The sequence below is a fragment of the Sphaeramia orbicularis genome, chromosome 17 (genome assembly GCF_902148855.1).
Source record: "Sphaeramia orbicularis chromosome 17, fSphaOr1.1, whole genome shotgun sequence".
Taxonomy (NCBI): domain Eukaryota; kingdom Metazoa; phylum Chordata; class Actinopteri; order Kurtiformes; family Apogonidae; genus Sphaeramia; species Sphaeramia orbicularis.
In genome coordinates, this window is record NC_043973.1 from 28,979,018 (window position 1) to 28,989,920 (window position 10,903).

General features: G+C 38.8%; 2 protein-coding genes across 4 annotated transcripts; both read right to left on the reverse strand.

Moving 5' to 3' along the window:
- Nucleotides 1-278: 278 nt before the first annotated feature.
- Nucleotides 279-2,142, reverse strand: gng5 (guanine nucleotide binding protein (G protein), gamma 5). The gene is made up of 3 exons (XM_030159878.1): nt 1,934-2,142; nt 1,097-1,239; nt 279-556 (listed from the first exon to the last, which is right to left on the reverse strand). Exons 1-2 carry the CDS (start codon nt 2,012-2,014, stop codon nt 1,114-1,116), a joined length of 207 nt encoding a protein of 68 aa, XP_030015738.1. The 5' UTR covers nt 2,015-2,142; the 3' UTR covers nt 279-556; nt 1,097-1,113.
- Nucleotides 2,143-2,181: 39 nt separating this feature from the next.
- On the reverse strand, nt 2,182-10,433 carry ssx2ipa (synovial sarcoma, X breakpoint 2 interacting protein a). 3 transcript variants are annotated; one of them, XM_030159873.1, is made up of 14 exons: nt 10,391-10,433; nt 9,168-9,315; nt 8,790-8,956; nt 8,497-8,706; nt 8,145-8,255; nt 7,915-8,050; nt 7,749-7,824; nt 7,480-7,660; nt 5,161-5,308; nt 4,887-5,023; nt 3,950-4,123; nt 3,713-3,830; nt 2,912-3,065; nt 2,182-2,758 (listed from the first exon to the last, which is right to left on the reverse strand). In XM_030159873.1, the coding sequence occupies exons 2-14, from the start codon at nt 9,208-9,210 to the stop codon at nt 2,614-2,616; spliced, it is 1,800 nt and encodes a 599-aa protein (XP_030015733.1). In that variant the 5' UTR covers nt 9,211-9,315; nt 10,391-10,433; the 3' UTR covers nt 2,182-2,613. The 3 variants fall into 3 exon arrangements, with proteins under 3 accessions (XP_030015733.1, XP_030015734.1, XP_030015732.1); XM_030159874.1 differs by lacking the exon at nt 10,391-10,433 and adding an exon at nt 10,197-10,384 and having other exon boundaries at nt 3,950-4,120; XM_030159872.1 differs by lacking the exon at nt 10,391-10,433 and adding an exon at nt 10,197-10,384.
- Nucleotides 10,434-10,903: the final 470 nt, after the last annotated feature.

The following is a 10,903-nucleotide window of genomic DNA, read 5'->3' on the forward strand; positions in this document are numbered from 1 at the left end:
AGAAGCCCAGTGAACCAGGTAAAATTTGGAAGTAAAAAAGGAATATTCAGTGTGAAACTCCTCATTCTTACTGAAAATGGTAAAATCTCGAGAGCTTAGTGAAAATGAAAGAGTCTGCATTAAAACACTTCATGATGCTGGACAGTCACAGACAAAAAGGGAAAGGTGGTCTAATAAGTTTGTTTAGGCACTGTACGGCCATCAGATCAGATGTTACTCTTGACTCTAAGGTATGCTAAAACATAACTCAAGTAGAAAAAAAGCTAATCAATAGAACATTTGAGTAGTAAAGAATGCTTTTTATTTTTTTATTCTTTAAATACAAAAATTTAGAACAGTGATGGCTAAAATAGAACAATAGAAAAGGCACAACAATTCATCTGAAAATCACACTGTGCCATGAAAAATAAAACTGTCTCCTTTCTTCTATTGTGACTGAAAATTGATGGTTATCTTCCAATGTGTTGGACACGCAGGAGATCCCGTGGCAGTGTAATGGCTTGGCATGAGGAGCAGTGTTGAGGTCATTTTTTCCCTGTAGTATCATTATCGAGGCCTGCAAAAACACAAAATACAAACACAAAAGTCCAAATTGGTTCAGCCAGACTTCAAACTACTACGTAAAAATCTAAAAAATAAGAACAATCGGAAAAGTCATTTTGTTTAAAATGTTAAATTCTGTAAACAAGTCTCTTCCTTGCATTTGTAGAACAGACAGTAAGGAATGTTTTGTTGTATCTGAGAAAATGAAATTCAATGAAATTATTTATTAAAAACAGCAACTTTAATATGTCAACTGATGGATAGATGGTTTTAATACAAAAGGAGTGGTGATAGTTTCACTCCACTAAATGTATTGCTATTTTTTCCGTTGTTTGGCATAACTACACCTTTAAAATAACATCAGTTGGTATTTTATTGTTAAATACAATAAAGGGCACCCTAAAAACGTGAAAGGTTAGTGTAGAATGATATCTGTTTGCAGTATTTGATAGAAAAACCCATCACCAATCTTTGCCCATTTTGTCAGCTACTAGTCAGGACTTCATTTGCATGACCTGTATGTACAGTAGGGATGACTGTGTGGTACACTTACCAATGAATGCAGGGATTTCACAAGAAGGAGCAGACCTTCTGTGGCCTGAAGGGGTTGGTGCTGGAGGACACCCCGGTGAGCAGAGGGTCCTGCAGAGCATTCTGCATGCAAAACTGTTGAAGGTCTGCAGCAGCCTGTGAGACCTGTAGTGGATGAAAACAGGGCCCTTTAACAACTAAAACCTGCCTTTTATATGAATTATACTAAATCAGAGGGGACGTGGCTCCACTGTACTTTTAAAGATAGAAACTATTCACAGGGATCATAAGGATTAAATTAATCTTTTAACAGTTCACACACGTCCTACATTTACCGATATACATTTAGAAAAGTTTTTACGTAACTCCTCGTTGGCTAGTTCTACGCATAACACTGCTCGCAAATCTCCCTTTAACTATTAAGATGCCGATCAATTAAATACACACGCAACTTAAAGAATCGGTCTGATAATTCAGTACCAGTTCCAGAAAAAGAACACATTAGACCAGACTTCACTGATCATTACTTACGCTACTGTTAATTCACCATGACAGCTAGTTATGCTAGTAGCACAAAACCAAAACGCTAAAACTCCAATTTAGTTCAAGTTGACGTATTATCTTCCATCTTGTAATGCAATTTTCGGTGTAATTCTTCTTTCCCAGGTGTTCAGTAATAACTCTCTAGTGTATCAAACTTTAAATCCATCCCCACTGGCTGAAGAAACGCCCTGTTCTGCCTGTTGACTAGCTAGTGGCTAGTGCTAACCACTGGCTCCAGCTAGCCCCGTTAGCAGATCAGCGCAATAACGGGAGTTTCCCCGTTTTTTGTAAGAAAAACAATGAACCCGTAAGTTACCTTCACTCTGTTTATGCTGGCTTCGAAACGGAGTTGCTGTACAACTTTTTTCATGGCAACGAGATTGGAGGAACCCGACATTTTTGAAGTGTTTGTCAGAAAATTGGCCGTTCTGTGGTGGGCGGTATTCGGGGCTGGATGCTGAAACAAAAAGCACAGATGATAACATCCGGATTCCGGTTCTTTACATTTTCAGCATCAAGTTCCACTTACATACACTAGAGGGCGCAACATCGAAGACAATGTTTAATTAAAAACATCTTTATCTTTATTATTACAACAGCAGAGAGCATCATGATCAATCAAAGTCATACTTGATACGTTGCTGAGAAAATCTAAACATAATTTATACATCCAACATGTAAACATAAGGTTAAAGTAAAACTTAAATAGAATTACACATAGAAAGAATTACTGTTCAATCTTCAAATCAGTACTTGGAAGACACCACTTTAACTGAACTGAAATCTGTCAGTGAGACTTTATTTGAACATGAAATGAAATTCATTAAAGTGCTTTCTTATTTGATCAGTTTTAGTGAATGTCCTGTCATGTGCATATCCATCCAAAGGAACATGACAGTGTTCCCCAAAGTGTTCTTCAGTGCTGATAAAAGTAAGCCATGGATTGATACATTGATAAAGTGACCTCAAAATCCACAAGAAGGCACTGGAGGTTCCTCATGTAAGGCTGTTCTCATCTTCACCCAAAGAGAATATACTCAAATCTCCACATCGAAGTCTGCTTTTGGCTTTGACCTGAGACTCTCCATCTTCAATGGTACTCGACTCGTGCCAGCGTCCATGACTTGAATGTCTGGTGGAGCTGGAGTAAGAGACAAGGATTCATATATACAGCATTGATGAACTGGGACTGCAGGTTAAGATTTCTTATCTATCGAATGACTGAAAATATAACACTACAGAGATCCATTAATCCCAGCACTACAAACACACTTAAACATACACAAGATCATACCTGGGGTCTGGTATGAGGCGGAGTGTCCGATACAGTTCAGTTGTCGATGGCACAGTAGCACTTGGTGCAGGTTTAGGAGTGGAGAAAGAAGTGTAGGTTGATGATTTGGGGAGCTGAACTTTACTGGAAGACATCCGCATCTCAGGTTCACTTCCTGCAGAGTGTAAATAATGAAACAACTGAAAATATTGTTAATGAAAACATTTATTACAGCTAATACCTGTTGCTATAATCTTTTATAACATTGTACCTTCTGTAATGCAACATATCCATTATGGTATCTGTTAGCTATCAGTACTATATTAAGTTAGCTTGTTTATTGTCCCCTTAGAGAAATTCGTCTTCACAGATCTTAAACATCTTCATATCTCAGCCCGCATAAGCAAATCAAACAAACAGACATCAATAAACATTAGACCTAGACATACATATTAAAGGCACATGGAGGAGAGCAGGTTAAGGCACACATATCACAGACACATAAGGAAGAACAAGGGGTACACATGATATGGGGGGGCAAATAAACATAAGCAGACATGTCTCACTTGAAAGAGACTGGGGAACCATGTAAAGTGCATTATGAGTACGGTTCTGTTTTGTTTAAGGTGGAGGTGGCTGATAGTACTAGGTTTCTGCTGAAGCGGGTCTTATTGCATCTGATGTTGCTGAATCTCCTTCCAGATGGCAGGAGTTGGAAATAACGGTTGAGTGCGTGTGTGGTCTCCTGTGACATTGCTAATTGAAGAAACTGAACTATGCATTCATTTCCTTTACTGTGTGTATGAAATTACACTGACTTACTAATTGATAGTGCGCTCTGACCATCAGATGAAGAACATCTCCTACGGTCTGTAAAGGGAGTCATGTTCAAAAACTGATTTTTCAGCCAAGAGGCACGGTCCTCCTCAAAGGCCTTTTTCTGGGGAATCAAATGAAATTAAAAGAACCAAATTCAAACAATTGCAAAGCAATAAAAATAACAATGTATCCCAAGTATAAGTGTGGTAGACAGTTGGGAATGTGGGGAGACATGATTACCTCTCGCCCAAGGCGAATAGCAGCCTCTGTGAAGTTCGTTCTCTCTCTCTCAAAGTTTCTTTTTTGTTCCTCAAAGAGCCTCCACTCCTCTTTGAGCCGCTCTTTCTCCTCCAGTGTGTAGCAGTCATTAAGCAGAGCAGCCGTCTCATCATCAAAAGAAGTGTTGAGCTGCTGCTGCATATGCAAAAACAGAAATGACAGAGTTAAATGTTTACAATACAGATCAGGATTATCACACTGAGCTGAAAATCCAACGAATATCCTCTTGAGATCCAGCCATGCATTTTTGCCTTCTGTAGGGGACAAGAGTTTCACAGCTTTAAAAACACTGTCCACTGCAAAGGACATACCATTAAAGAAAATAAAAATGTATCTGAAAAAAACTGTTGCATCATGATGCGATCTCCAATCAGTTATTTAATATAAAAAAAAGCCAAAACTTTTACTTTCATGGGTCTCAGGAGGATATAGTAATGAAAAAAATGACTGAACTGAAAAAAATGTTTTCACAAGCTAAAAGCTACATAAAAACTACAATGAACAATTCACCTAAAATAAAATCCCATTTCAAGTCAAATCTCCTTCATTACTCATGCAGCGTTAAGGAGTCAGGGTGTACACAAATGGGACCTGATAAACTTTCTTCACGTTGTGCTTACAGTCCATACACATGCACCTTCACTACTCCACTGACTGTTCTAAATTGCTGATAGATGTGAATTTAGGAGTGATTTTCTTTGTTTTTCCTTTGTCGGCCCAGTGATGAACTGTCCAGTTTCAAACTAAATGTAGTCAATTCCTCAGAATACAATTAGTCATGTACACAAGATGAAATCAAAAACCAGACTGAAAGACATTCAATAGAAAAACTACTGTGATTTTCATTAGTTTTCATCTCCGTTATAGACCATGTCCAGTGTTCTGACCAGGCACTGACCTGGAGGAGCTGCTGCTGTGCATCGATAAACTCTTTGCACTGCTGCACTTCCCGTCTCATCCTCTCCATCTCATCCTCATGCGTCTCCCTTGAGATCACATCCTTATTGGACTCCAGCTGATTCTGCACCTGAGATGCTTTGCAAACAAAAATGTGCTATGGATGACTGCAGATGACTTTGTCCATATTTACTGCGCAAAAGATACCGAAAAACCTTAACATTTTTCCAACCTCAAGTCTATCATGTTCTTTTTTTTTTTTTTTTTTTTTTTACCTTGGCTGTCTAATCTCTCCATGTGGTTCCTCAGTTTTCTCCACTGCTGGCGGATACTGTTGGTCAGTTGCTCCCTTGCATGTTCACAGGATTTATCCAAGGATCCCCTGCTGGAGTCACCTGCTCTGTCCTCCAAATCAGAATCAGCCTGAACAAAAACAAAAAAAAAAAAAAAACAACAGAAACAAACAGGTTGGATTTGCTAGACGCGCACATGTGAGGGCAACTCCATCTGTGAGCAAGTTCATTTAAAGTCGTTTGAAAACAATTTCTATCTTATGATGGACTTTATGTGGGCTGTACCTGCAGAAAAAAACAGTACTAATGCAGGCAGTAGTTACAACTTACACTCAGTCTTCAGTAAGTGTACGGTTCTCCATGAAACAGCTCAGTTTTGTGTTGGTTAACATGTTTTCTGTGACAGATTATACACCTCAGACATTTGCAATAGCATTTATGTTTCATTTTCCAAGTACAAAGATACAGAGCATCACTGATACGACAACGTGATTGTAACATGACATGACATGACATGACATGACCAAATTCATTTAAAAGTAAACAAACTTATATCACGCTATAGAGTTGACAAAGCTGGTAATTTGACTAAATCTGACATTAGATATTAAAAGTCTAGAGGTGGCAAATGAATAAAAAATAACTTTTTAAATCATCAGCCACTAATTTATAACTGTGTGGTCCAAGGTTGTAAAATTTTATTGGTCCAGTGTTGAGGTACTGTTATCTTATTCTAGATAATACAGCAATAAAGTTTCTATTTTTGTCACTCGATGTCATTGTAGGCATTTTACACTGAGTATATTGTAAGACTGTAGACTTGACACTAAATCATAATGCTTTGGCCGTTAATGATCATGTTAAATGTTTTTTGCCGTTAGCACCTTTAAAATCCCAGAGCAAGTTGCTCTAAGATAATTAGGCATTACAAGCACAGTAACAAAGGATTGTTAAATTCTTTGTTGGTGGTAAAGAGTGTATTACAATAAAATCTTTTTTGCATTTACTTCAGAGGTACTGAATTCTGTGGTAGACATACAATATAATTTAAAGGGTTGGGTCCACTCACACATTGACATGGCTGCATAGAACACAAAACTCCTGTATTTGATCCAGTGGGTGCAAAAAGGTATTATGGGACTATAGTTTCAGAAAATGGTCAAATTATGAGTTTGCAGAATCTAAAGGTAATTAATTCTCAAACAAAGTTAAGACACTGTTTCACAAAGTGACACAGATCAAAACCAGGAGAAACTTTAAATATTGTGACTGTAGTAATACAAACAGAAAACAGGTGTATGTACATGTGCACTTTTACTGGGAATCAACATTATGCATCAAATCAAGATGGGAAGCAAAGCTACAGATGCAAATTACAGAGGAAGAGGGGAGTCAAATGTGTAAGACAATCCACACATTCGGCAATATGAAGGGAATTCTGTTGGAAGCATGTAACCCGCTTCTTTGTAATGCCCAAAATAAAAAGCAGGCAACTCACTATACAACAACACTGCTGGAGGCTGATCACTCACATATTTTATGGAACTATACAAAAATAGGACCTTATTGGTAGCTATTAAAATAATGTTGGGCTGTGATATTCCAAATACCTGTTCAGTGATGCATGTTGGGAAACCATGTATCATTGTGGCTGTTGTAATAACATATTTATTTGACTAAGATTTTACTTGGATCCAGTAAAAAAGCCATTTAAAGGAACTGGCTTAATGTGAACACACCAGAGCCAGCTCAGAGGCTGGAAACTGTTCATTATTTTTGTTTTAGGGCGGTTTCCTTATATGTTGAGAACAAAGATGACACTTTCAACAAAAACTGGAAATAATTTAATATTCATATCACAAGTGACACTCAAAATGCCTAATTTAGGGTATATGCTAAATGACATGAATTCCAGACAAATCCTTATGTTTTTTTGTTGTAGTTGTCTGTTCAAGAATTATGAAAATTTACTAAAAACATAAAAAAAAACAGAACAACACATTTTATGGATTGGCAACAAGTAATCAAAACGTCATTTTCTACGCCAAAATTTTGGTTAGTTTGGTCTACTTTCCCAGAGCAGTTCTTTAGGCTGCATCAATGAGACATTAGTGTTAAACTAACTACTTTCAACACATGATATAGTATGATAACACCATTATAACAAGACTTCCACATAGTTTGTTCAACAGGCCACACCGTTGCAGATGTAGTTCATTAGTCCTCTGTTTATTATCAGGGCTCAACTTCTTAAACTTATTTCCAGGGTTATGTATATTTACAAAAACATGTTAAAAATACCTGCTCTTGGCTGTCATCAGCAGTAGCTCCTCTGATAGAGGGTTGGCGTGGACTAAGGACATGTATCATCTCCTTTTTCATCTGCTGAAGGACTTTTTTCAGCTCTGCATTTTCCAGCATCAAGGACCTCTGACTCGCCTCATAGTCACTTAGCAAGGACTTGTACATCTCTCCCTCATGGCTGTAGAGACAAATTGAGATAACCTACTTAATGGGACATTTTCACAAATCCTAATGTCCAACAAGGGACAAGGTGGCCTTCATGATACCTCGCTGCTGCTTTAGCAGTTTTCCAGTGACTCCTCTTTCCATCAGATCGCCCCAAACAATTCAGCACATCTATAGCTGGGTGGGAAAAACATGAGACCCAGGTTAGAATTTCCCGTTCAGATGAAATACACAGATTATTCATTTGCAGAGGATAAGAATACTTACCCAATTTTTTGTCCTTTCTATCAACCAGTAGTTGGCTGAGACGCTCCTTGAGCTTTGCGGTTTCCCTCTCTTTCCTCTTAGCATCGTGGCTGTACTGAGAAGCACGGCTGGCAATGATATTTTGGAGCTTCTGAACCTGTTAGGATTTTGATTTATGACAATTTCTTAAATTCACTCAATATACATGTGTGTATTTTATTCAAGACGAAAACAAGACATGAACATGCTACCTCATCCTTTTCTGTTTTTAGGCAGCTCTGCAAAGTCTTGATTTTTAGTTGTAGCTGTCTCTCCATCTCATGAAGACCTGACTTCTCCCTTATTGACAGCTCCAACTGATCCTGGAGGGGTATTTAAAAAAGCAGATAAACTTTAGCACAACTCAAAATAATCTTCCGGGAGAACTAAAGAATTCATTTGTTGTGTCCTGTTGTTTTACTTCTGCCCTCTAAGGATCAAAAATCAGTTAATTGTACTTTACTCCATATAACACACAATACATTTAGTGTAGCTACACACATACACAGAGCACCTGGCTTGCATTGAAAATGGAACAAGAAAGAGCAGCATTATGCTACATACCTTGAGTCTGGAATTGTTCATCTGCACATGTTCTAAAGTGCTGGATTTCTTGAGTTGTTCTCTCTCAAGTTCCTCTAAACTGCACATAGTGCGTCTGTGAATCTGTAGCAGTTCATACGTGGCATTTAGAGCTGGCACTGGGTTCAGACCAGCTGCCCCTGGTGAGCTGGCCTCGATACATGTGGAGGAGAGGCCCAGAGAGGCAAGCTCCTGTGGAAGAAAGAGGACTTGCTTCAAAATCAGTGTATTTACTTTGCTTTATGCAAAGGTAACTTAATATATATTTGTTATACCTGGTTGATGTATGAAATGCACTGTGGAATGTTATCCTCTGTGCAAAAGGCACTTATGACACTGTAGGAGCTTTTGGACAGAGATAAAGATGAGTACATCGACAAAAGATTGTTCTGTTTGGAGGGAGACATGGTCGCATGAGATATGCTGGAGATGTCAAAATTTCCTAAAAAACAGAAGAAAAAGAGAACCATGATACGGTGACTGTACACACATCACATCAGTTACACTTTTACAGAGGAGTCGGTTGAATTAGGTTGCTGCTCTAAAGGGAGAACAAAAATGTGGGTCACCTCTTGCAGGTCCTAAAAAAAGCACAGTAGATATTCTTTCTATATTTGAAGTATTCTACTAGAAACAACCCAGAAAAACATTACCAAGAGAACTCTCTATTGGCACAGTCGTCCACCACTCTCCCATATCACCGACATATCAGGGCACAAGGATGTGAGCTCATGAGTTATCAACCGGGTGGTTGGATTAGCAGCCGGGCGGTGGATCAGAGGTTCCCACTGGAAATGAGCCCTGAAATGAAGCATCAAGCCATGAGATAGAATGGCACTCGATAATCTGGGCTTCACCCACACAGGATTAACTGGCAGACTGATGTTAGATTGGAGTCTAACAGGACCTCCTACTGGTTAATATCAACTAAAATGCAGTGTAGTAAGACGATCAAACTGAAAAACCAAAAGGATTTGCAGAAATGTACTTGTAAAAATGAGGGAATCCATTATAGTGAGCATAAAGCTGATAGGAGAGTGCATTGTATAACTTTTGTGCCCTTTGGACAATTATATGATCTTGACACGCTCTGGTAAAACAAGCTGGACCAGCTATCTAGCTCTGTATGCCACTCCCACCAGTCAGCTATGCACTGTAATGTTCCAACTTGTGTTCAAGGCCTGTTAAACACAATGCACGGATGAACAAACCTGGAAAATGTCTAATCATCTCCAACCTTAGAGGGCTGACTGACAAATGTTGACGAGGACAGAACTGGTGTACAGTCTGCTGGGCTGCTTTACTGTCTGTATGTCTGAAAACACTCCTCTTATCGCATACCATATGTCCTGTGTCTATGATAAACAAGTCAGCTTGGTCTAAACTTAGGCAGCCTCATGGAACCAAACATGACTTAACGCTATTATAATAGTAACTGGGTGGAAATAGATAGCAACAGCCAGCTAATGACTGAATGCTAGCGTTAAATCTATGCATAGTTTTACCTAAATGAGTCATTTACCAACTCTATTGTATACTTAGCAAAGGTAAGTTGTGTGTTGTTTGTCAGGTGGATTTGACATTAGCTAAAACGTCATAGTTCCAAACAACAGCGGCTGCTATGTCACTAGGGTTTGCATTGTTTGCTAACCTGGAGAACAGCTATGCTAAGTTAAACATACCTCTCCCTTTAGCTTGATAAATTAAATCCAGTGGCGTCAAAAATGTGTCGAAAAAATTTACAAGTTCAGGAGAAAAGACGAATATTTTCCAGCGGCTCCCTCGTTGGAAATGAAAACTGTTTTGCCGAGTTCATTCGTCCCCTTCACAGCGGTAATACTGGTGTAAATATCTGTGGTCTTTTCCGTGGTCTCACCTACGGACTGTGCGTGGAGCAGATGGAGCCTGTGGAGGCTGCTGTTGTTTTAAAGTGGAGTCCACGGCGGCGTCACACCAAACCTCACTGTGATTGGAGGAGGCGTCTGTCAGTCAGTATATGAGAACAGTATTGGATGTGAACCCACTGTGGAGCACTATGCAAATGAGACACGCCGGCAGGTGTCAAGAAGCCCCGCAGACACCCACGGACGTGTCACCCACTCACTGTGGACAGAGATATGATATGCACGGTCTGTGGAGGGTGACGAGTTTATATTACAACATTTTACGTTTACGTGCGGTGGTTTACGGTAGTTTGAGTTTGAAGCAACTAAAAATATATCCTCTGACAAACAGGGACTTTATTTTATTTTATTTTATTCCAAAATATTTATTGACAAGCAAAATAAATACATTAATTAATTAATTAATTAATTAATTAATTAATGTTAGATTGGAGTCTAACAGGACCTCCTACTGGTTAATATCAACTAAAATGCAGTGTAGTAAG

What these genes read in the sequence shown, in the direction of transcription:
- gng5 (XM_030159878.1), bottom strand. Translation starts at nt 2,014, where the DNA reads ATGTCGGGTTCCTCCAATCTCGTTGCCATGAAAAAAGTTGTACAGCAA. An exon ending in CCAGCATAAACAGAGTGAAG is followed by an intron (nt 1,240 to 1,933) that starts GTAACTTACGGG and finishes CATCCACTACAG; the next exon opens with GTCTCACAGGCTGCTGCAGA.
- ssx2ipa (XM_030159873.1), bottom strand. Translation starts at nt 9,210, where the DNA reads ATGGGAGAGTGGTGGACGACTGTGCCAATAGAGAGTTCTCTTG. An exon ending in TGAACAATTCCAGACTCAAG is followed by an intron (nt 8,256 to 8,496) that starts GTATGTAGCATA and finishes ATACCCCTCCAG; the next exon opens with GATCAGTTGGAGCTGTCAAT. An exon ending in CTGATGACAGCCAAGAGCAG is followed by an intron (nt 5,309 to 7,479) that starts GTATTTTTAACA and finishes GTTTTTGTTCAG; the next exon opens with GCTGATTCTGATTTGGAGGA.